Consider the following 25431-nt stretch of genomic DNA (forward strand, 5'->3'; position numbering starts at 1 on the left):
AGAACAGTCTCACACCTCAGCCTCTGCCAGTTGCTGGGTCATGTTGGCAAGGTTGAGCTGGGCTGGCTGGTAGCGGCATCCTAGAACCCTGAGGACAGTGCGCCCTATTTGGATCTCTGGCTTTCTGGGCGAAGGCTGCAGGTACCAAGCCGCATCCATCCACTGGCCTCCCTTCAACACAACAGCACAGAGTAAATACAGTACTGGGACATGTTCATGGACCAAACAGAAGAAAACAGACTGAAACAGGGAAGGACAATCTTGATTTGTTTAATAAGAAATGCACATTTTCCACTGCAAAACTTTTGAAAGCATTTTCTGCTGCATGTCCTAATGAACACAACCCTGGTGTGTACAACCAGACCTGGGTTGGATGTCAAATACTTGAGCTATACTCAATTCAGTTTACCTGGTACAATGGAAACAATGGAATAATCCCAAAAGTGAAAATACCAAGCTCCAAGTATTTGACACACATATTTGACCCAGGTCTGGTATGGGACGAGTGTGGTGCTGGGGGGACATAATCGTTTGCTGATTCTAAAGCGAGATGTGCCGTTACTGAGAAATCTCCATGGCTGCACAGGAAATATCATTGGCTCCTTCCTGTAAAACTTCCTGCCACAGGCATCTTGGGAATGGAGGAGCATGAAGTTTCCCCTAGATGCTGATCTTGGGTCAGTTTAGCATTTTTGCCACTAATGATTAAGATTAGGAAACTTCACCCCAAACCTTGGGAATACAGCATCATCAAGGCCCATGCCACATGTTTGTTTATCTGTTCACTGATCCATGCAGTTGACTGAACTGCAATTATTGTGTGGATAGAGCCACAACTTATTTTATCTGTGGTCGAAATGTTGAAATATCATTTTAGCAATTTTATGTCTCATATTGATACGCACATAAATATAAGTAATAACTAAATTGTAGATGCTTTTTTTGCTTGTATTCTTAAAGAGGTTTTCTCAGGTTCTTATTTTGAATGTCATTATCCTCTTGAACAACACGTTGGGTTCCTTGGAAACAAATTCCTGCAATGCACAGTAAACCATATCCCATGTTGACGCCACCTTACCTTCCCTGAGCTCTAATAGCCTACTGTCTCAGTTCACACACTGTTGGCTTGGCTGAGTATTGCTGTTGAGAATTACTGATTGTGGTCGGGTGAGTATTATTGTTATGAACACAAGTTCGAATCTCATGGTCGGCCGTGCAGAGAAACTCCCTAACACTCACCGCGATGATGTCCTTCCTCTCCACCAACCCTTGGACCTTAGAGAGGATGCCTTGCATAGTGGACCTGTGGCACGGGACCTCCGGGCGCACCGCTCCCCCAACTCTCTCCTCCTTCGCCATGGCATCGGATAGCAACCCCCCAGTCTGGACCGAGATCCTCCTCTTGACTTCACTCCCCCCCTGCATCTGTGGGAACATGGCGGCAATGGGACGGTGGATTCTCCTGCTCTCCTGTCGGGTATTTCTGACAACAACTCCGTTCCTCTCTGCCCCACTGAGTCAGCGCATCTATTAGAGCAGGAATGTGACTGAGTAAGGAACTGGGCCTTGCCCCGAGGGAAACCAGGGCTCTGTTCCAATAGTTTAACACCACGTCTCTCTTTACTTCCTTTCTTGAAGGAATCACTTATCTGACACAACACAATTGGTGAAAAACATTTGGTGTAGACTCCAGCTAATCCTGTTAGATCGGTGTCATTGGGTTTAACACGGGGGAACATGATACAGCAGGAACTAGTAAGGGAGTTGGAGTGTGGTTGATATATCGAGAGCTACAGGACTAGCGTGAGGTGAAGTCATCACTGAGTGGTGTAAATAACTTATTCCTCACAAAGTGAAGTGCTAGGCTATGCTTAAAGGGAGTGGTCAAACCGACAGGTGACAGGGCAAGCTGATACTTGCATAAAATCTCTCTCTCTCTCAACATTTCAAAACAACAGTAGAGCAGGAACGCTATTAAGCAGTAATATAGAGGATGATGTGCTTTATATTGCAGGTTATAGGTACTAAGGCTATCCCACCCAGGGTCTTCATAAAGTGACAGAGTAGGAGTGCAGGGGCCATATTCTAGGACCCACTTATCTTGGACCCACTTTAGCATTTTAGATCAAAATAAATATGATTATCTCCACAGGAGGGACCTGGTGTTAGCTCAGCACTCTTTATAAACACAAGCCCAGGGCTCCAGGTAAAGCAACCAATGATGTATCACCACTATACTGCCCTACACTCTGAGTCAGCAGGGCTCTTGACTTGGATACACATTAAAGGCCCAATCTGTGATATTTGCAGCCATTTCTGATCATTTAGATTAATGACATATACCATTTATTTTAACAAGTAATATCACTTAGAAATGCCTCATGAGCTTAGTTCAACGCTCTAACTATAAGTAGTTTTTTTACTGCACTGCTTGAAAGCAATATCTTTGCAAACAAACAATGTAAAGCTTTAAAATATGTTTAAAACTATTTCATGGAGGATCGGTCCTTGCATCTATAGCTCCATCTATGATTTTGAGAGTGGTTACATTTCTAAAGGCCCATCTCTCTGCATTATAGCTAGCAAACCTAGTGCCGGTGTTGTTGTTGTGCTGTTTTTCAAATTAAGGATAGCAGCTTTAACAGCGGACTAATGGCAGCATTGCGGGTCCCTGATTATACATTTATTTTAATATTTGTGGACTTCGAACAAGCATTGAGGTAGATGGATCAACATAAAGTCTAGATTGACTTAAAATTGTCAGAAGCTCGAAATTCAGCTCTATAATGAAAGCTAATTTACAACAAACATTTTAGGTAGAAAACTACTTAATTAGATTTTCTGTTATGCTACATGTAAAATAAAAGCATGAAAAGCTGTATTGTCACATCTATTCCTGCTCCCCCACTGTGGCACTAGACATCGCAGGTCTACTAACCATTGGTCCTGGCAACCCATGTTGCGCACACCTGGTAACCATCACTGCGCACAACTGCTCCCCATCATTAAGCACACCTGGACTATGGATAAGGTCCTCCAGGTCCTCCACCGTCTCGACACCACCCGAGAGGATTCACCTCCAACTAGCGGAGGGCCTCCTACCACTAGCCATCCCAGAGAGCCAGTCCCCTAGCCTACCCAGCAGTCCGTCCAGGTCAGCGATGCCCAACTGTCCCTCCCTGACAAATATGACGTAACACGATCCAAATACAGTGGCTTCCTACTCCAGTGCTCCCTCTATTTTGCTCCTCAGGTGGCAGCCCCCACCACCGAGTGGGCTACGGCCTTCTGGGAGAGAGGAGAGGAGGGGTTCATGGCTCTGTTCAGGGCAGTCTTCAACCATCCACCATAGGGCAGAGAGGGAGGTGAGTGACTTCTCCAACTCTGGCAGGGTGCCCAGACAGCTGCGGAATACGCACTCACCTTTCGGACCTTGGCAGCCTCCAACAAAGAAGAATGCGCGAGGAGGTCCAGATGGAGTTGGCGTGCCGAGACGACAACCTTTCCCTGGATGCGCTCATCGCGATGGCCACCCGTCTGGACAACCTTCTTTGGGAACACCGGAGCGCCCCTCGCACCTTGCTCTACTCTTTTGGCTGTCTTGGGGCAGAGCCTGAACCCATGGAAATAGGGGTCACACACCTCCCCACAGCAGAGCAACGTCGCCGGAGGTAGCTGGGGCTGTGTCCCTATTGTGGCCAGGAGAGGCACCAGCTCCAACGGTGTCCGGTGCTTCTCAACCCAAAGTCCTCTGGGGCTCATGATCGTCTGGCTCCCACGGTAGGCGTGAGTATTCCTTCATTGTTTTCTGCCAAAGCTTTCCTGTGTTCCATTTCACTGGCTGGCTGTCTCTCAGGTGTTGTTTCTACAGCTCTAGTGACGTAGGGCATTTTATTAACCAGTCTCCTCCCTGTACATCACTGCGTCCCCGTTCTCCTCTCCTATTCTGGTCCAAGCCCTGGAAAAACAACCATTAGGTTCCAGCACTATCACACACCACTCACCCTCACCGTCGGACCCATGCACCAAGAAAGCTTTCCCTTCCTCATCACTGCTCCTGTACACAAAGTCATTCTCGGCTTTCTGTGGCTCCAACGTCATGGCCTCACCATCTCCTAGTTGATGATGAAAATCACCACTTGGGCACCCGGGTGTCGGAAGACATGCTTTCCCTGTCGGTTGAGAGTCCTGTGAGTGCCCTCTTGCCCATCATTCCGTCCTCCCATATTGTTGACCCTGTGTTTTGGAACATAGATGTGGACATCCGCAAGGCTCTGTTGAGGGAACCTGCTACCTGCCCTCCTGAGTGCATCTACGTCCCCACGGAGGCGAGGAATCATCTGTTTACCTGGCTACACACATCCCTCGCACTATAAAATCCATCTATGCAACGTGAGTTCTGGGCATATCCCGTCCATAGAAGGAACCGGGCCCACTCCCCCTGCCGGTCCTGGCAGTGACTCCTTAGGAACCTCCCCAGCTCTTGGTTGGTCCTCTCTACTGGCCCTTTAGACTGAGACCAGTACCCGGAAGTGAGGCTGACCATGACCCCCAACTTCTCCATGTTGGCTCTCCATACCTGGGATGTAAATTGGGGGGCATGGTCGGAGACTGTGTCCTTCTGGAAGGCCCTACCCTGATTACTCTCCCTTCATATAGCCCTCAGTAAGCCTCAGTCATCAGGCAGTAGGGGAGTAAATTCCTACTCTGGAAGTGGGGGGCCACTGTATGATGAGTCAAATTCCTCCAATTTTAATTTGAGCCAAGGTGTGACCTTTAAATGCCACACAAACAGGCTACTCCTGGCCTGACCATTCCAATTCACTCGTAATAACATCACTTAACATTGTTGGATCTTGGGCGAAACAAAGAGCCTTGAAAGGTCAAATCCCCTCAGGGAAAGACAGCCATTAACTACATGTACCAGTGTTTGACTTGAGTGTACAACCCCCTCTCAACCTGAATCTACAGGCTTAAAGTTTATCAAATTTAACGTGTAATCTCTGGGCTGTCATACTCTTACTACTCCAAATGCTTTAAAAAACTTGTCCCTGAGGAGAACATATGTGGGTGAGAGAGAGACATTTCCCTTACCTGTTCCTGTGGAGCTGTCCTTTCTGTCCCCTCTCTGGGCTCCGTCTCTGTGGCTTCATATGCTGGTGAAGGTGCGTATGACAACTGTGTATTGTCTCTTGTGGCATCTGTCTGACTGACATCTGTCTGTGTGAGATCATTCACCTGTAGCATGTCATTGTCTATGTTTCCAGTGTCTTTGCTCACAGTCTGTCTGTTATCTTTTCTGTCTGCAGTACAGGTGATGTCTGAGGCTCCTGTGTTTACAGCTATTTGGCTGGCTGTCATTTCTGTCTGTCTGGCATCTTTAGCGTCTGTGTCTACGTCATCATCAACACTTCCTGGTTCAGTCTTCTCCGAGTTATCAGTGTGTCTCTGTGACTCGGATTCGGTGTGCGCCAATTCAGCGGACTTAGACTCTGTGAGCCCTGATTCGGGGCCTTTTGATTTCAGACCTTTTGTTTTGGGGCCCTGCGATTGCTCCCACTCTGATTCCGTGTTCTTTGAAGCAGAGGGGCTCTTGGAACTCTTCACTTTGGGGCCCTTGGACGCTGAGCTCCTAAAATCAGCCCTCCTCCGCCCCCTGTGCTTTGACTTGACGCGCCGCCCGCCATCTGTATTCTTGGTGTTCCCAGTGACAGAACTATCAGTCGGCTTTGAAGGGAAGTCACCAGAGCTAAATGTGTCTGAGCCATTACCACAAGGAGGCTCCCTGGTTTTAATGTTCTTGGACTGAGACGGAGGTTGTTCCATGTCCAAAACAATTGTAAATACTTTCTTTGTCTCAGTGCAGTCTCTAGACTCTGTGCATTGTGTTTTGTTATCTGACTGTGATTTGCCTGTGGGTCTTGCATGCGTCTCTAGCTGCTTTCTTTCTGGATGCAGCATGAGATGTGTTACAGGGTCCGACTGTGGATCTGTCCCTAGCCCCACACTGCTTTTAATGCCCAATTCAGCTTTGGTCAAGGAAGTGACTTCATGATGTAGAGTCTCAGCTTCCTGAACAAGAACATTCCCAGCAGGTGCAACAGCTGCGTTCAAGAAAATGGTGGCCACTTTTTGGTGAGGCTCAGTCACATCTTGTTTTGCCTGGTCACTCTGTTTGACAACAGAACAGGTGTAAGTGAGTTGAGCGCCTTTATCTGGTACTGAAGACTGTTGACCTCCTCCGACCGATCCAGAGCATACAACCACAGTTTTTGCATAGTCATGTGAATCAGTAGCCGGAATCTCACTGTCGCCATGTTGAGGCGAGTCTGTATGTACAATATCATTGTTGCCATCGTAACCTGGTCTGCTTTGGAGAGCGTTGGCCATAGACATGCCATCAAGTTGTTGTCGTTCGAGGTCTGTATCCAGGACGATGGTGAACACTTTGTGCGGAGTCGGAGATGAGGTTCCCTCTTGATCCATTGGTTCTATATGGTGAGGTGTTATCTCTGTTACAGTAGCCCCACATTGGCTAGTGCCCGGGGTCTCTGGCACCACCACAGTGGCGGAGATATCAACGCTGGTGATGGGAGTTTGGGTTAAGGTTTCTCCCATGGGAATTTGTATTTGACTCTCCCCATCCTCCATGCCTGTGACCATTCTCTCTGCTGGCTGGATGCTCCAGTCCTTCAACGAGTCTCTGCTGTGTTCTTTGTCCTCTGCTCTTTGTTCAGTGTCGCTCATCACTTTCTTGGTAGGTTCTTTAACAGCATCCATTGTTCCTCTGGTAACGGCTCTTTTGCTTTGCACTCTGCTTTCAGCCTGCCCTTTTTCCGGATCTTTTGTTGAGTCAATATTAGCCTGAAGAGGTTTGATCCCTCCTGGATGCACTTCCTCTACAGGTTGTGACAAAAGGGATGCCTCGCTGCAAGATGGTGCTTTGCCAGGTGTGTTGCTTGGGATCTTATTGTCTCCATCCACCTCTGTGCTCACTAAGGACACCTACAGATGCATACATTCATTAGAAATGGTGTGAAGATGCATATAAGATTCCATAAAGGGATCATATTAACGTTAAGGGATGTTCCAATCAAAATATAAGTTAACTTTTACATCTGGTTGAAATGCTCCAGTTTCACCTACTGATAGAAAATATGACTATCATCATAGGGTTTCATACATTCTGAAACTAGGCCTAAAACGCCTTTCAACAAGCCAACTCATATTGCAAAAGTAAGATTTCTGCATTCGATAATTGTGTATTCGTTCAATCTACTTACTTATAGAGTTTTGTTGTTTTGATTATACATTGATTAGATAGCTCACCTGGGATTGGGCTAGGGCTGTGAGGAGAGCTGCACTGTTGCTAAGGGCCTGTCCAGCCCTTCTCTCGAACTGCTCCACGCGCTCCCTTCCGACACAGTCCAATAGGAAGTCTAGCTGTGACAGCGCCTCACGTAGCGTCCCTTGGAGTTGCTTCCCATTGTTTAGTGTAGCCTGTGAGGGATTATAGGGTTAATCAATCTAATCTTGATGTTTGGGTCAAATTCATCTTACTTTGAGTTGTCTATGTATAGAGAGCATCCACATTACTCTATTTACTATTGCTACAGGAAGTAACTAGCATGATTTAGCATTGTCCCTTGATTTCCCATTTGTTAACATTTCCCTGATGTTAGCAAAACTGCATGTAACCCCCTAGTTGCTTTTAGCTTTTTCTAGCACCGACTGATGTAGTTATTGTGTTGCATGTTGGACATATTTTGGAGACGGACAGTTAGAGAACAGCCCGACATGTGAGGAGAGGGCAACACTGCAAACTACGTGAGCTAGCAAGATGGCTATTTAATTGTTTTATTGTTTTTAAAAGGTAGTTTAACTCGGTCTGAGTAAGCCAATTTGATTAACTGTTAGTCCCTCATCCCCGACCACCACTAGGACTGAGTTGGATTTGTTCTGGTTCAACTGTCATCAGAAGAAGCCTTTTCTTTCCTCCTGCTTGGAGGCTCGACCGTTAGAGATGCTGTGAGAGACTGAACTCTGGGTGATGTGAGTAGCCACTTGATGTGATCTGAGAGAGATGATCTGTATATACAGTACTTTCAGAAACTATTCATACCACTTAACTTATTCCACATTTTGTTGTGATAAAGCCTGAATTCAAAATGGATTAAATATTTTTTTTAATCACCCACCTGCACACAATACCCCAGAATGACAAAGTGAAAACATGCTTTTAGAAATGTAGTGAAAATTAAATACAGAAATATCTCATTTACATAAGTATTCACACCCCTGAGTCAATACTTTGTTGAAGCACCTGTGGTGGTGATTACAGCTGTGAGTCTTTTTAGGTAAGTCTAAGAGCTTTGCACACCTTTGCACATTTATTATTTTTGAAATTCTTTAAGCATTGTCTAGTTGGTGGTTGTTCAGTGCGAGACAGACATTTTCAAGTCTTGCCATAGTTTTTCAAGCCAATTTAAATTGAAACTGTAACTAGGCACTTGGGAACATTCAATGAGGTCATGGTATGCAGCTCCAGTGTATATTTGGCCTTGTATTTTAGGTTATTGTCCTGCTGAAAGGTGAATTTGTCTCCCAGTGTCCTAAAACTCCCTATTCCTTGCCGATGACAACCAGACCCATAATGTGATGCAGCGACCATCATGCTTGAAAATATGAAGTGGTACTCAGTGATGGATTTGCCCCAAACATAACGCTTTATATTTGGGATAATAATTTTAAAAAAGTGCAAATAAATTGACTAAGTAATTCTTTAGTGCCTTATTGCAAACAGGATGTTTAGGAATATTTTTATTCTTTACAAGTTTCCTCATTTTCACTGTCATTTAGGTTAGTATTGTAGAGTAACTACTATGTTGATCCATCCTCAGTTTTCTCCTATCACAGCCATTACACTCTACCTTTTTTTTTTAAGTAACCATGGTGAAATCCCTGAGCAGTTTCAAGTTAATGCACAAGTACAGTGAAAACCCCAACAATGCAAGTCGAGAAAAAAACACATGAGAAATAAGAATATGAAATACACCATTTGGTAAGAAAGTAAGCATACTATATACAATAAATATTTAAAAAGTCAGTTCCAATATTATATTTACATGTGCAGGGATACTGGCATGATGGAGGTATATATATATATATATATATATATATATATATATATATATATATATATATATATATATATATATATATATATATATATATATATATATATAGTGGACTAGGCAACAGGATATAAAATAAACAGAGTAGCAGCAGCTTGCATGTGAGCGGGTGTGTAGAGTCAGTATAAGTGAGCAAAGGATGGAGTGAATGTTTGTGTTGGAGTGACAGTGTGTGTGAATGTGTAGGGCCCTGTGAGTGAGCATAGAGACAATTGAAATAAAAGGTCAATAAAGATACAGGGGTAAATTGAGTCCGTGTAGGTATTTTGTTTGCTATTTATCAGTCGTAATGCTTGGGGATGGAAGCTGTTCAAGGGCTTGTTGGTGTCAGACTTGATGCACCGGTATCTCTTGCTGGGCAGCAGCAGAGAAAATATTCTATGGCTTGGGTGGTTGGGGTCTTTGGTGATTTTTCTTTTTTGTGATTTTTTTGGGGGAGGGGTTTCACACCTCCTGATGTAGAGGTCCTGGTTGGCAGGGAGCTAGGCCTCGGTGATGTATTGGGCTGTATATTTGTAGTGACTGGGTATACTGATTTGATACACCATCCAAAGTGTAATTAATAACTTCACCATGCTCATGAATTTTCACTTTTTTTTAAAACATCTAACAATAGGAGCCCTTCCATGCGAAACATTGGAAAACCTCCCTGGTCTTTGTCGTTTAATCTGCATTTGAAATTCACTGCTCGACCTAGGAGCGTTACATATAGGGTACAGAGATGAGGTTGTCATTACAAAATCATGTTAAACACTTGCACACAGAGTGAGTCCATGCAACTTATTATGTGACTTGTTAGGCACATTTTTACTCCTGAAACTATTTAGGCTTGCCATAACAAAGAGGTTGAATAATGATTGACGCAAGACATTTTAGCTTAAACATGTTTTTGTATATGTTTTTTTTATATGTAAAAACAAATTCCACTTTGACATTATGGGGTATTATTGTGTGTAGTGCTCCAATTGAATCCATATTAAATTCAGGCTGTAACACATACAAATTTAGAAAAAGTCAGGAGTGTAAATACTTTCTATTGGCACTGTAATTAGCAACATTTGGACCGGTCCAGTTTCATCGAGGAGTACTGTGTTTTTATCTACGTGTTTGAATGTGAGAGAGTGAATGGACTGTTGCACTCGCACACTTCTCATTGGCCACGCGCAGGTGACCTGGATTTCCACTGTTTATATGAGTGCTCTTAGGCACACAGTGAGTGTGCATAGATGCCATTGAAATGAGTTGATAATGTTGGTCATTTAATAATAATTCATAACTTGACTTGTTGTAATTATTCTTTATCATAGTTCAAGAGATATATATTTGTGTAGTTTCACTGTGTGGGCATTGTACATGTTTTCCTAGTAAGTACATATCTTTAGGGGTACATTAGTTATTAGGTGGAGGCACTGCACTACATTATTTATAGTCTAATACTGCCACAAACATAGATACTAGGTCCAAACTGATAGCAACTCATGTTACACTGTTTACATTTGCTACAGGCAGTAACTAGCATTATTTAGCATTTGATTTCCCATTTGTTAACATTTCCCTGATAACTTCACTACATGCAGACACTTCCACAAAAACATGTCAAACTAAGTTTGGTGTCTCAACGTGCCTGTTTCAGATCAGCTACACTGCAGTTTGACTGATCTACAAATCTTAATGAGTGATCAATTAGATATGGATTCGACTCAAACAGGCACAGTTTTAAGGGAAATTACACTAGTGATGGGTCATTCTCGAACGAACAGCTCTTTTTGAACTGCTCTTTGGTGAATGACGAGAACCGAATCACATCTGAATCACACCAAATTCCACAACTTTTCATCCTCATTCATTATCTCCAGCACCTACCAGTGTCTACATATTTGAAAATGGCCCATTTCTACATGATGGAGTTAAAAAGATAATAAGGTCCTAAATATGGCCTACTCAATAACATCATTGAGTAGAATTAAAAGAAAGACCTGATTTGTTTTTTTCAAAATATGCAAAAAGTTTCTAGTCACAGGGGGGCATTTTCCTGCTCCCCGAGTCACCGTGAATCTCAGTGTTTGAAAATCCCTGTTTTAAAATATTTTCTACTCTTGATGACAAACTTTTATTTATTTATTATTATTTTTACTACAAAATCGTAGAAATGTGCCATTTTCACATATGTAGACACTGGTATGGTGCTGCTTCCTGCATGACGAAAGCAGACTCATTACTGGTTTTGACTGAACGATGAATTCCCCCGCAATGGGTGCTCATTGGTTTCAAAATCTTTTGCTGCATTACAATGTTACCATGGATCTAACTGAAACTCGTAATGAAATAATTGCAAAAATACCATTTTGGGGCTATATACTAATACATCTTCAAAGTGTCCTCAAAGCCTATGTGTCGCGCTAACATCTATGCCTGATCAGAAATGGCTTTGGACACCAAATTCAACCCTTTGAAAACTGCTAGCCTACCCAAGTTGATTTTGATGAAAATGCCCTTAATGTTAGGGAAAGGGGGATTCCTAGTCAGTCGCACAACTGAATGCATTTAACCAAACTCTTCTGAATCAGAGACTGATGGCTGTGCTTTGGCATTTAAAAAATAACCCCTCTGAGAAATGCCTCATCTAGAATCACTAATATGCCTAGTATTTTCCAATGGGGGAGCCAGATGACAAACCCGCTATTTTTCCGTTGAGACAGAGCACATGCAAAGATAATGGCCCTGATATTAGGCCAAAGTGGAAACTATTGGAGAAAACTCACTCAGGGGTTCCTATCTGTGTTGTTGTGATGGCCGGCATATGGAGTATAAGTGCGCTTTAAGTGCCCTTTGCTAATATTACATGGTAGTCGGGCGTCTGTGTTCAACATGACAATTACGTTAGCGGAAAAACATCTAAAAAACAACTTGTGATTTCTGAACAACCTCAGTAAACTCTGTGCTGTGTTCAACATGCCAAATGCATTTGTGGGAAAAGGTTTTTAAAAAACAGCGATTTCAGAAAATTTTAAAAGGATGGGAGTACAGCATAACAGCTTAAACTTTCATTCCTAAATCGTTGTAATGATTGAGACAACAACATACGTCATACAGACATTCCTTTTTACTCTCAATGTGGTTGGTCCAGTAAAAACAGCAGTGACCTTCTGATTCGCAGAAGTTTGTCTTGTTCGCAGAAGTTGAAAACCAAAACAATATACAAATATTTCATTTCCCTGCAAAACTCTTTTAGGATTTAGGTCCAGGTTCCTGGTAAGTACTTTAATTGTGACAAATGTATTTGTAAAAGGTTCTACACAAATAAAATGGGATGGTGGGTGGACAGAGGTACTACAGTACCTGTACAGACTTTCGGGGATTTGACTGTGCTGCCTGGTTCCACTGCTGCAGTTCACAGATCGCCCCAGACATTCTAAGGGCTGTGCCGCCTGAAAAAAGCTGCATTCGTTCATGTAGAGAGAAACACAGACTACGAAGACAGAGAGGATAGGTTGAGAGAGGGAGAAATAAGGAAGGGAGAGGGGGAGAGAGAGAGGGGGGAGCGGGGTGAATAAGAGTGAGAGGAATGAAAGAGAGGAGAGAGAAAAGGAGAATGGTTTAGAAAGAGAGAGAATACATTAACTCACATGTACCAAAACATATTTTTCAAAAAATGCTACAGAACAGATATTAATAGGTACCTGTCTAAGTCTTTGGCCACTGAATCCACAGCCAAAGTCACATTGTTTTGAAATTCTCCATATGTGTCCTCTGACCCTACTGCTTTCTCCAGGTGATGAAGCTGTGCCGCAAGCTTCCTCAGGATTTGGTCACAGTCCTGAACAAGTCATGAGATAGTAAGTGTGTTTGTCTAAGTATGTGATGGACGGGAGAACAGTGGGCTATTCCAAAATGCTGCACAATTAAGTTATCCAGCTTATACCATGTCAATTTTAAGCCTATATTTATCAGATGTAGTTATAAGTACACTGAACAAAAAATATAAATGCAACATGAGTTGGAATAAAAAATGCCTGAAATTTTCCATACGCACAGAAAGCTTATTTCTCTCAAATGTGGTGCACAAATTTGTTTGTGAGCATTTCTACATTGCCAAGATAACCCATCCACCTGATAGGTGTGACATATCAAGAAGCTGATTAAATGGCATGATCATTACACAAGTGCACTTTGTGCAGGGGACAATAAAAGGCCGCCAGAGCTGTTGCCTGATAATTAAATGTTCATTTCTCCACCATAAGCTGCCTCCAATGTCGTTTTAGAGAATTTGGCAGTATGTCCAACCGGACTCATGACCATAGACCACTTGTAACCACACCAGCCCAGGACATCCACATCCGACTTCTTCACCTGCAGGTGCTGAGGATTATTTCTGTCTGTAATAAGGCCCTTATTCTGATTGGGTGGGCCTGGCTGTCAAGTGGGTGGGTCTATACCTCCAAGGCTCACCCATGGCTGCACCCCTGCCCAGTCATGTGAAATCCATAGGGCCTAATGAATGATTTAAATAGACTGATTTCCTTATATGAACTGTAATTCAGTAAAATCTTTGAAATTGTTGGATGTCGCGTTTACATTTTTGTTCAGTATAGTTATACGCCACTCATAGGAAACGATTCAAACAATCCATAGATGGCTTTGCCCATTCCTTATTTTTCTATCAATGTTTCTACCATGAGAGCGCTAAAAGTAGGGTGAAACTGGCCCTAGAAGCTGATCCTGGGTCAGTGACAAAAAATTCCCCACTGAAGGTTAAGATTAGGATTGGGGAAGATGAAACTAGATCTGTACCTATGGGAAACTTCATCCCGGAGGATATACCTGTAGGACGTGCCAGCGCTGCTGGAGCTGCCTAATATCAGTGAATCCTTCAGTCGTTTCTGGGTCGTCCCCCAAACGGTCAGCCGAGCCTTGTAGGGCCCTCTGAAGGTTGTCAACCTCCTCCCTGATTCGTTGGTCTCGTCGGGCTACCTGCTCCTCAGCCTGTAGTTGAGCCAGCCAGCTGACGCCCCTCTCTAACTCCTCCTTCTGGTCCTGGAGATCTTTGACCTCTTGAGACAGAGTGGCCTGACCCTTGGTGGTGCAGCTGGCAAGCAGGATGTCCTTAAGAGTCTCGAGCTCCACAAAGTCTTTCTCCATGTGGCCCACGGCCTCCTGCAAAGCCTACTGGGACAGGCAGATCTGTTGTTTCTTCAAAACATCTCACCAAACAGCAGTGCTCTTACAGTGGAAAATGCAATGAAAACGTATTTCTGAAAGGATGAGTTTACATAAGGCTGTGTGTGTCCGTGCGTTGTATGCATATGTGTGTATGTAGTGTAGTGTAGTGTGATCACACTAATACATCTCACCTCCACAGCCCCTGTATCAGTCTCCAGGAAACTAGAGTCTCTGGGCTGGGACTCAATACCCAGCATCCGTTCCTGCAGTGAGTTCAAGGTGTGCCGGCACTCCTGCAGCAGCTGGCCACAGCGATCCTCGTTACGGATGCCTCCCTCAAGACTCACACACATATCCTGAAAATTCAAAAGAGCAATAAAATATATACCGTTTTTGTAATTGAATTAGACATTTACTTCAACTGTGCACTGTAACTCCCTTACATGAATCAACAGAAAAACATATTTTTAATCCAACCAGGATTGACTTCAGAAATCTCCTTTTTTTAAATGTATATTTTAAACATAGCGTACTCACATGGAGCTTTTTGACCAAGGCAGGTTGGCAATCCTCTAGTGTAGCCCAGGAAGGGTCCTCCCAATTGGGTTCCTTGGTGCGCTGGGCTAGCTCCTTTCTCTGGGCCCCCAAGGCAGAGAAGGCCGGCCCCAAGGCTGTGGCCTGGTCCAGTAGTGCCCGGGCCTGTTGGGCAGCCTGCCTGTGTTGGGCCAGGCCGGGCCAGGGAAAGAACAGGGAGACCTGGGTAGTCTGGTGCTGGAGCTGGTTTACTCTGGACCAGGCCTGCTGCCTCTGGACCAGAAGAGAGGAGGAGAGCTCGGGCTCACCATGCAGCAGACTGAGAGTGAAAAAAGACAGAGACAAATAGAGTTAAAGAGATGCCTTTCATGGACACTAACAAATCCAAATCAAGTAGACTGTATGTATGAACTTCATCTCTATGTTGATTATTGTGCTTGAGTGCAGATGCTTTTTCAACAATGGGCCGAGTCTTGAGAGCGCTGGGCGTAAAAAAAACATATTGCATCGGGCCTCCCGGATGGCGCAGTGGTCTAGGGCCACCCGAGACTCTGGGTTCGCGCCCAGGCTCTGTAGCAGCCGGCCGTGCCTGGGTGGTCCATGGTGCGCCGCACAATTGGTCTAGCGTCGTCCGGGTTAGGGAGAGTTTGGCCGGTAGGGATATACTTAGCTCATCGTGCACTAACGACTCCTGTGGCGGGCCGGGCGCAGTGCACGATAACCACGCCGCCAGGTGCACGGTGTTTCCTCCGACACATTGGTGCGGCTGGCTTCCGGGTTGGATGTGTGCTGTGTTAAGAAGCAGTGTGGCTTGGTAGGGTTGTGTTTTGGAGGACGCATGGCTTTCAACCATCGTCTCTCCCGAGCCCGTACGGGAGTTGTAGCGATGAGATATTGCATCGATGTCAATGGGAAATTTGTCTAGTTAGGAACTATGGTACCTACAAATTACTTACTTTATTCCATCTTGTTGCACTGCTTTGTATCTTTATCTAAATTTGTACTAAGTTCTGTCCGAGCCAGAACAGCCCATAGGTGCAGGAGCATGAGGCAGCTTGATGTAGCATTATACCCCCTGGACAGGAAGCTAGTCTGTAACAGGACCTTACTTCCAAAAGGCATGTTTAGCTTTAAAAACAGAAACATATTGTATCACAGCGCCTCTCTTCTTTCCAAATATCTAATTTAACTGTACTGTATATAACAATATGAATATATATATATATATATAGTATTATTGTCTTTCCTATATAAACCTCATTTTTAAAATGTAGTGTAACCTTCTTGTCTATAACTGTTCTGTACTTTGCATGAGGACCCCAGGAAGAGTAGCTGCTGCATGGGCAGTAGCTAATAATAATACATTAATCTCCCCAATCTATGTCCTTAATGTTGAGAGCCAAGCAGAGAGGCATCAGGTTCCATTTTTAGAGTCTTTGGTATGATTAGACAGGGGATCAAACCCCCAACCTTCCAATCTCAGGACAGAAACCATAAGGCCAGAGTTGGTATCTAACTTTGACTATAACATTATTGTGGAAACACAATTGTCAACAAAATTGTACGTAGAGTTTCAGTTATTTTTAGGCAAAGATGCGTACTGCATCATTGTCAATTCTTTGTTATAAAAACTGTGAAAAAGAAACAGTTTTCCTAGCGCCTTCGAAGTACTAGATGTGTGTAACCTCATTGGAATGTGTGCTATATCTGTGGAGAAATTAGTGGAGAAAATATCAAATGTAAATCGGAAGCTTAAAAACAGGGGTGATAATTTTTACTCAGAACTTTGTTGGAATCACCCACGTTTGGGAGATCTAATGGAAATCAAATGTTTTGTCCTGCATCAGGTTACATATCTTAATTCTGTGACTATTGTATATTGTTTTGAAATGAGAAAGCATCCAATGGATGAAATGACACTGCCATCTAGTGTTACATAATGCCACACAATATTCCACAACATTCTAAACTTCAATGATGAGCAAAAAAAGGTTTGTGTTGTTTTTGATCATTATTTACTGTGTAATTCTGTCATTTAATTCAGGTCAGATTGCTTGGAAAGGCAGCACTCTGCAGTAAGGATGATGTCACAGATTAAAATTGTGATGTCACCGGTAGGTTCTTAGAACTTTTGTCAAAGATCAAAAAAGCTTGCCTGCTTGGTAAGACTTAAAAGAAAAGAAAAGTAAAACGAAAACAAAATGGATGTACTCAACTCCTGAGAATTCTTCACAAGAATGATTCCGGTCATTCATTTGCATAAGGTGGATTGCCCAGGTAAGGTTATTTCCTTATTTTCAATTGGGTAGTATTTTGTTAACTTTAAATTACACTATGACTGGATTTGAATCTAGAAAAGTGGAATTGACTACCTGCAAGGTGGAGTATGCCAGGCATTAGTGGTGGCCCAGCAGTAATAGGCTAGTAATAATTAGTAGTAGCAGCAGCAGTAGTGTAGTAGTTAGTTAGTAGTGTTAGTACTAGTACTAGTAGCAGTAGTAGGCTTTTACAGTGTAGTAGTAGTAGTAGTAGTAGGCTTTTACAGTGTAGTAGTAGTAGTAGGCTTTTACAGTGTAGTAGTAGTAGTAGGCTTTTACAGTGTAGTAGTAGTAGTAGTAGTAGTAGTAGTAGGCTTTTACAGTGTAATAGTAGTAGGCTTTAACAGTGTAGTAGTAGTAGTAGGCTTTTACAGTGTAGTAGTAGTAGTAGGCTTTTACAGTGTAGTAGTAGTAGTAGGCTTTTACAGTGTAGTAGTAGTAGTAGGCTTTTACAGTGTAGTAGTAGTAGTAGGCTTTAACAGTGTAGTAGTAGTAGTAGGCTTTTACAGTGTAGTAGTAGTAGTAGGCTTTAACAGTGTAGGAGTAGTAGTAGGCTTTAACAGTGTAGTAGTAGTAGTAGGCTTTAACAGTGTAGTAGTAGTAGTAGGCTTTTACAGTGTAGTAGTAGTAGTAGGCTTTTGCAGTGTAGTAGTAGTAGTAGGCTTTTACAGTGTAGTAGTAGTAGTAGCCTTTTACAGTGTAGTAGTAGAAATAGTAGGCTTTTACAGTGTAGTAGTAGCAGTAGTAGGCATTTACAGTGTAGTAGCAGTAGTTGTAGTAGTACCCCAAACCATTCTGTGATTCATGTATACTATTGTGTTAAACTAAATGCAAGAAGAGTATGGTTTTTATTTTTTTAAAGGTCTTGTAGTTTTTTTGCTTTGCCTTTACATTTTCTGCTTTGCTTTGTAACATTCACGTATTCAACACAATTTGTAATGGTAGATACAGTTTTTCTAGGCCATTAATTATGATCTCCTCATTCGTAGTTTTCACGGAAAGATGTCATAAACAGTGAGAGGAGACTGTTACCATGCCAGCATTAAATCTATGCCTAATTTTAAAAAGTATAATGTGAAAAATAAGTAATGGTTGTAACATATCAGTAGCTTTCTTCTGCTACATGCAATCGAATCCATCAGTTGATTATATTATTTTGTCTTTCAAAAGCATTTTGTCCACATTTGCCGCCATGTTATCAAAGCTTTTCAAATCTTTCACTATAAACCAGTATCATTTTACATCAGGTTGACTGTCCTAGTATGAACATACTCGTTTTTTTCTAAAATATTGCATGCATTCACAACATTGTGCATTTTTGTAAGCAAAAACTAGCTTGGGCAAAATAAACATATCCTAACTATAGTTCATTCTGTTTTATGTTTGCAGGATGCAGGCCTGATCTAACATGGCTTCAAAAAGTTACATCACAGAACCTTGGTTCAGCTACATTCTGTGATCAGTGTACTAGAAAACATGGTCCCTGCTGCAATCATTCTTCTGGACCTTTATCAATCAAGCCAGGGTGCAGTGCATCAATTGACCTAACACCACAGGGGCAGCCAACGAATGATGCCCCTGTGATGAGAACACTTCCAGGGCTTGTGGCCGGATCTACTGGGCTGACCTACCACGATAACCAGCCCACTAATGATCCATGGTATTTGGAGCACCCAAGGAGGGAAGACAGTCCTTCTCCTCCTCCATCCCCAGAATATGACAACAATGTATCCTCCCTTGCAGAGGTCTTCGAGGGCCATGAAGAAGAGGACAGTTTATCTCCTGCTTCAGTGTACATGGACTGCCTTGAGGAGCTTAGCCCATCTCCCTCAGCAGGATCCCCTCAAGCCGACTCTCCCCCAGACTCTTCTGCTTTATTTATCGTAGAAAGTGATGAGGGGGAGCAGTTCTCTGAACTCCGACTCTCTCCATTCCCAGTGTTCCTTGAGTGTGAGCAGTGCAATAACTATTGCTGTTCTCCTTTAGGAGAAAGGATTGAGACATCTCCAGAACATTGGGGCAAAATTAAATCCTCTTCTGAAAAATGGCAAGAGATCGAGAAAGTTCCAGATTTTAAGAAAAATATTGAGTTGTCTCCAAACTCTGGGCAAACATTTGACGTTTCCCCTGAGCCAAAACCACAAATTGAATTGTCCAGGGAGCATGAGACCCTAAAAGGGCCATCTAACCTCTGGCAAGAGATTGCGTCGGCTTGTGAACCATCACAAATGATTGAGCAGTCTCCTGATCACAAACAAGAGGTCGAGTTTAATTCAGACTCCTGTCAAGTGTTTGAGGAGCCCCTGCAATGGACTGAGCAAAGCAAAGAACCTCAGAAAGTGCTCCAGTTGCCTCTGCCACCAAAACAAACAGTTGAGCAGTGCCTTCAAGACATTGAGCTGCCTCATGAATCCATGTCAACTGAGCCCAAACAACAGATTGAGTTTCTTTTTAAAACCCACCAAATAATTGAAATGTCATCTGAGCCTATGATTGGCTTATCTCCTGAGCACAGCCCAGCTGTTGAACCACCACTTGAGCCTAGGATATCTTCTACTGAAACACAGCAGAATGATCTCCAGCAAATAACTATGCCTTCCCCAGAACCTGGCACAGTGTCAAAGGCTCCTACTGAGCCCTGGCCAGAGACAGAATCATCCTTTGGTCCATGGCAAGACATTGAACCATTTTCTGAGTACAATCAAGGGACTGAGGTGTCACCAAACTCCTGGCAAATATTTAAAGTATCTGAAGTATCTCAGCCCCAACAACTGACTGAATTGTCCACAGACACACAAGGAGAGTTTAAGCTTCCTTCTGAACCTATGAAAAGGAATGAGGTGTGTACTGAGCAGAGGCTAGGGGTTGAATTAAACCCTGACTCCTGGCAAGGGTTTGCGATCTCTACCGACTCCAAGCAACAAAACAAACCTTCAATGGGGACTCAGGGAGTGTTTAAGGTACCTCTGCCACCAAGACAAAGGGCTAAGTGGTCTCCTGGGTGCATGCAACTGATCCAACTGTCTCATGAGCCCATCGAAGGTATTGATCTTCCTACAAATGATGTACAAATGTTTGAAGCATTTTCTGGGCCCAAACAAAACATTGAGGTTTCTTCTAAATCCCACATAGGGACTGAGTTGTCCCACAATCACAGGCAAGGGATTTACTTATCTCCTGAGCACGAGCATTGCATCGAGCCAGGACAAGAGACTGAACTCCCAATTGGACCTCAGGAATGTACCAAGTGGTCCTCTAACTTCATGACAGTATTTGACATGTCCAATGAATTCCAGCAACCAACTGGATCATCCACAGATCCTCAAATAGTGTTCAGGCTACCTCCTGAATCCATGCTGAATAATGAGTTGTGCCAAGAAGCTGAATTGAATACAGACTCCTGGCAAGTGTTTACAGCGTCCAATGAGCTTAACCAAGAGATTGAGACAGCCAAAGACCTTCAAGAAGTGTTCAAGCGACATACCAAACCCAGGCAGAGGACGGCGCAGTCATATGGATGCATGCAAGGGTTTGAACTGTCCTCTGAATCCACACACACGATCAACCCATTTTCTTCGAAACCCCACCAAGAGAAGGAGTTGTCCCCAAAATACAGGCAAGGAATTGAGTCATCTGAACATGAGCAAGGCATTGAGACATCGTTTGGGACTAAGCTTTCTATTGAATCTCAAGAATGGACGGAACAATCTCCCAATTCCTGGCAAATAAATGCAATGTCAGACGAATCCCAACAAACCAAACTGTCAACAGAGGAAAAGTCTACACTGCTTCCTGGACTAAAGCTAATTAATGAAAAGTGTCCTGAGCTCAACCAAGAAGTAGAACTGACCCCTGACTCCTTGCAGGTATTTGAGGTGTCAAATGAACCCATGAAAATGACTGAATCAACCACTGAGTCACATGGGGTGTTCAAGGATCCCCTGCCACCAAAACGACATGTTAGGAGGTTTTCAGGGTACATTCAAGGGAGTGAGCTGTCTCATGAGTCCATGCAAATAATTGATTCCTTTGCAAATGCTGGGCAAATATGGAATATGTCCATTGAACCCAAACACCAAACTGAGGTGTCCACTAGACTCAACCAAGGGACTGAGAGCTACCCTGAGCCATATGATTGGATTGAGCATTCTCCTAGCTGCTGCCAAATATTTGAAATGTCCAATGAATGTCAACAAATGACTAAATCCTCCACAGAGACTGAGGAACAGTTTAAGCTGCGTCCTGAACTCAAGCAAAACACTGAGCTGTCTTCTAAGCACAAGCAAGGATATGAATTGACAACTGACTCTCGGCAAGTTTCCAATGAGTCCCAATGGCTTGAGCCAGCCAAAGAGATTCAAGGAGTGTTCAAGATGCCTCTGCCACCAAGAAAAAAGGTTGCGCGATCTCAAAAGTGCATGCAAGGAATTGTTCCCTCCGGCCAAGTGTTTATGGGCTCTGCTGAGCCCCAACAGCAGATTGAGGTGTCTTCCCAGCCCCACCAAGGCACCAAATTGTCCCCTAAACCCAGGCAAGAAACTGAGCATGAGGAAAGGATTCAGCGATCTCTTGAGTTCAGGCATGGGACTGAGATTCCTATTGAGCCTCAAACATCTAACGTCCCAGAAAAGCTTGACGTGTCCACCGAGCCACAAAAACTAACTCTGGGAGAGTTTAAGCTGCTATCCACACACAGTCAAAAGCGTGGGAGTTCTTCTGAGCTCATGAAAGGGTTTGAAGTGACTTCTGATTCTAAGCAAGATACTGAGCTTTTTGAAACCCAACAACAGATTGATATAGGTCTTGAGCTACAGGAAATAACTGAAATGTATCATAGTTTAAAGTGTGATTCAGAACCATCTACGGAATCCTTGCTACAAACCGGGCCATCTACAGTGTTGGAGGTGTTCCCTGAGCACTCTACCGAACTCACTCCTGATTCCCTGCAGAGGAATGAATTATCATCTGACAGAAGTCAAGGAATTGATCCAGCCAATGAGCCCATGCAAGGAATTGGGTCCTCTCTTGAGTTCCAAAAAACAAGTGACAACACTGTCTCAGAGCGACCCCTCCACTCCCCACCCCCTTCTTTGGACTTTTCTTCCTCTCCTCCACCACCTATGTTCTTCTGTGATGTAAAACCATATAACGATTTAAGACTCACACCATCCAGCCCTTCGCATGATGAAGAGTTTGATGAAGCAGAATCTCTTGGCACCACATGGAGTCCAGAGTTTATGGCAAGTGAACAACCTGAGCTGGCAGAAGAAGATTCCCATATCTCCATTCAGAGTCATGGGCCAATGCAAAGGGTGAAGAGATTGACCCCATACCCATACACTATACCAAGAGCTATTGAGCACCATGAGAATGAAGATAGAGACAGGAGTCTATATACAGTCAACCCGGCAGACCTTCCTGACACATCTGGAGGAAGTAGAAACCTGCCCGAGATTTTAGAGTTAGAAGCTGAAGATGCAGATTATGACTCTGATAACAAGGAAGAGGGCTTCTGCTGTAATTGCAGAACTCAGAGCCCCCAACTAGCAAGTCCATTGGCTGGCACCTCTGGGAATGCAAGATCACCAAGGTACCAGGCACCAGGTCCTCAACATGCAAACACAACTAAGTCAAAGCAAGTTTTTTTCAGAAACGTCCAAATTCACAGCAAGCTTGTCAAGTCAACCACCCAGACCTCTTATGACCACAAGCCTACGGTTGCTCAAGGTAGAAAGCGTTCCAGAAAATCAAGCCATCAGGAGGAGATCAATGACAGGATAGAAATGTCTCTGAGAAGGAGCACTGTGGCCCGCCGCACCAGTACAATTTTCTCCCACTCTCAGACACCTAAGCCTTGTAGCACTGTGTCAAGACACCAAAGCGATTATGGTGAAGAGGATGACAACTGCTGTAGCCGGAGTTCTAAGAGCCAACGGCTTAACAACCCCACTCTAATGATTCTATATTCAGGTGAGGCTGTACCTTCCTATATGCCAAATTTCCTTCCAACCCCTGGCAGACTAAGTCCTACTCTTGAGGATAATGCTAAGATTAGCTGTTCGAGCCATGCCCTGGGCCAACAGGGTCCCTCACTCACAAGGAACAGAAGTGGAATGATGATGAGGGCAACATTGAATCCCCCAGCAGAGTCAGAGACCGACAAAACAGAAGAAGAGAACGTCAAAAGGACAACCGCCCCTGAGGACAAAGACTCTGGCGTATAGCATCCTCCTCAACCCCCCCCCCCTTTATCTTCTATTCTTGAACAATAAACACATTCAGCATCATACTTGAGTCTATATTGTAGTCCTTTTACAGTACTATTGTGGAATACAATATGACGATTTGTGGCATGGATCTGGAGTGTGTTTTTGCTTATTAAGAGAGCGTGAGTGAGAAAGAAAGAGCGAGAGAGAGCACGAGAGAGAGAGAGAGAGAGAGAGAGAGAGAGAGAGAGAGAGAGAGGGCAAAACTGCATGTACAATTCAACTTTAAATGACTCAGTGGCGGTTACATTTGCCAAGACCCACTCTAAGTTTACAGTTTACACTGTTGGTAGAAACGGAGACCGAGGAGTACATCTTGAACTATTCACAACCATTCCATCAATATTCTCCTACCATCAACCAATTACACAGAGGTCATGCCTTTCTGACAGAAACATAAAAAAAATCATGAAAAGTGATTCGTGTCTCGAGTCTCATTCAGTCACCAACCTGCGGTGTTGGTCTGCAGACTGCAGAACGGCTCCCCAGTGCACCTCTGTGTAACTGATGGTCTGCATGACGTCCAGTTTCAGACTCTCTCCCAGGCCCGGTCTGTGGGCCAGCCTGTGGCCTGCTTCCTTCAGCTTCTCCATACGAGACTCTCCCTCTGCCTTGGCACTCAACACAGTCTGCCAGACACAACAGAGGCAGCAAGAGACAATGGTTTCATGTTTAAAGGTACAATATGTGACTTTTATTTCAGGTAATTTGCTTTTTTTTGTGCACTATTAGAGGATATCTGCACCACCACCAAATAATCTACAGGTGGAGTTTGGAGTAAGCCTAAAGACAGGTTCTTGCCTCTGCAGCTTGTAGTCTTTGCTCAGCCTGGCTGTGGATGCATGGGGCTCCAGTGGCCAGAGAGTCAGCCTGCTGTTGCAAGACTCTAACCCAGGCTTGGGTGTCCTGGGCCAGAGTCTGGAAGGCCTGGATGTGGCTGGTCAGAGAGCTCTGGTTCTCCTTGGAGGAAAGCAGATGGGTGTGGAGACTGCAGCAGCGTTCTAGAAGTTGCTCACTCTCTTTTAGTAGGGGGGAATGCTTTAGGGTGCTCCCATGCAAGGTGGCTATGTGTCCACTGAGGGCCTCTGTGTGCTTACTACATTTGGGGGAGGAGAGACAGATGAGTTAAAACCAACACTACCATCATTATGACCTTTATGATCATCATCATCATAATCATCATAATTCTTGTTTTGATCATTATTGCAAATGTTATCATTGTAGTTAATGCAATTTTAGATTATGTGACCTGTGTTCGACTACTTCCTCCTGCAAGCGGCTAAGCTCCTCCCCTTTGTCCACCTTCAGCACTGCGGCTTGCGACCACTCTTGCAGACGGGCAAACTCCTCCTGCAGACTACCACACAAACACACACACGTTAGTAAAACACTACTGCAAGTAAATCCCAACTAATACGTTATTTGAGTACCATAAAATAAAGTTCAACCAAAACCACTCTAAAAATCACAGATGCTGGATTTTGGAGTACATTTGGGGGAACATGGAATCTGATAGTACGTCACACATTATACACCCAAGACGGACAAATATCTGAATAGATACACTTGTAACTATCAATAGGTATGCTTATGACAGCCAGTACCTGTGCAAGGCCTTGATATCCCTCTGGGCCTGCACCCTCATTTCACTAATGTGCTGACGGGCTGCGCAGACAAGCTCGTGCAGCCGGACACCATCCGCAGCTAGGCTCTGCAAGCTCTGTGGGCTGGCCACGGAGGTCATGAGGTGCAGCTCCTCCAGGAGGCCCTCCGCCTGCTTTTCCTGTGTCTGAAGCTGTGCAGACAGCTCCTGCACATGAAAGAAGTTGTTTGAGCAATGAGTACCAAGACTAGTGGCAGGAGGAGAATAATATTATGGAAATCAGTGTTTTTTTAACACTGGGTAGTTTTAGACACTAATAAGAACATATAATAGGTTCGAGGAAATCTGCTGATCAT

At 43.8% G+C, this 25431-nt stretch overlaps 1 protein-coding gene across 1 annotated transcript in view; it reads right to left on the minus strand.

Annotated features, from left to right (window-relative positions):
* LOC135505860 (nesprin-2-like) overlaps positions 1-25431 on the minus strand; it is a 246229-nt gene that overhangs the window by 149633 nt on the left and 71165 nt on the right. The window contains 13 exon segments of the mRNA XM_064925056.1: positions 16-171; positions 1240-1425; positions 5095-7005; positions 7330-7500; positions 12534-12663; positions 12875-13011; positions 14016-14357; positions 14546-14710; positions 14892-15207; positions 23923-24101; positions 24274-24568; positions 24722-24829; positions 25077-25282. Of these exon segments, the coding sequence (XP_064781128.1) occupies positions 16-171; positions 1240-1425; positions 5095-7005; positions 7330-7500; positions 12534-12663; positions 12875-13011; positions 14016-14357; positions 14546-14710; positions 14892-15207; positions 23923-24101; positions 24274-24568; positions 24722-24829; positions 25077-25282 (4302 nt within the window).

The sequence above is a fragment of the Oncorhynchus masou genome, chromosome 19 (assembly GCF_036934945.1).
Source record: "Oncorhynchus masou masou isolate Uvic2021 chromosome 19, UVic_Omas_1.1, whole genome shotgun sequence".
Taxonomy (NCBI): domain Eukaryota; kingdom Metazoa; phylum Chordata; class Actinopteri; order Salmoniformes; family Salmonidae; genus Oncorhynchus; species Oncorhynchus masou.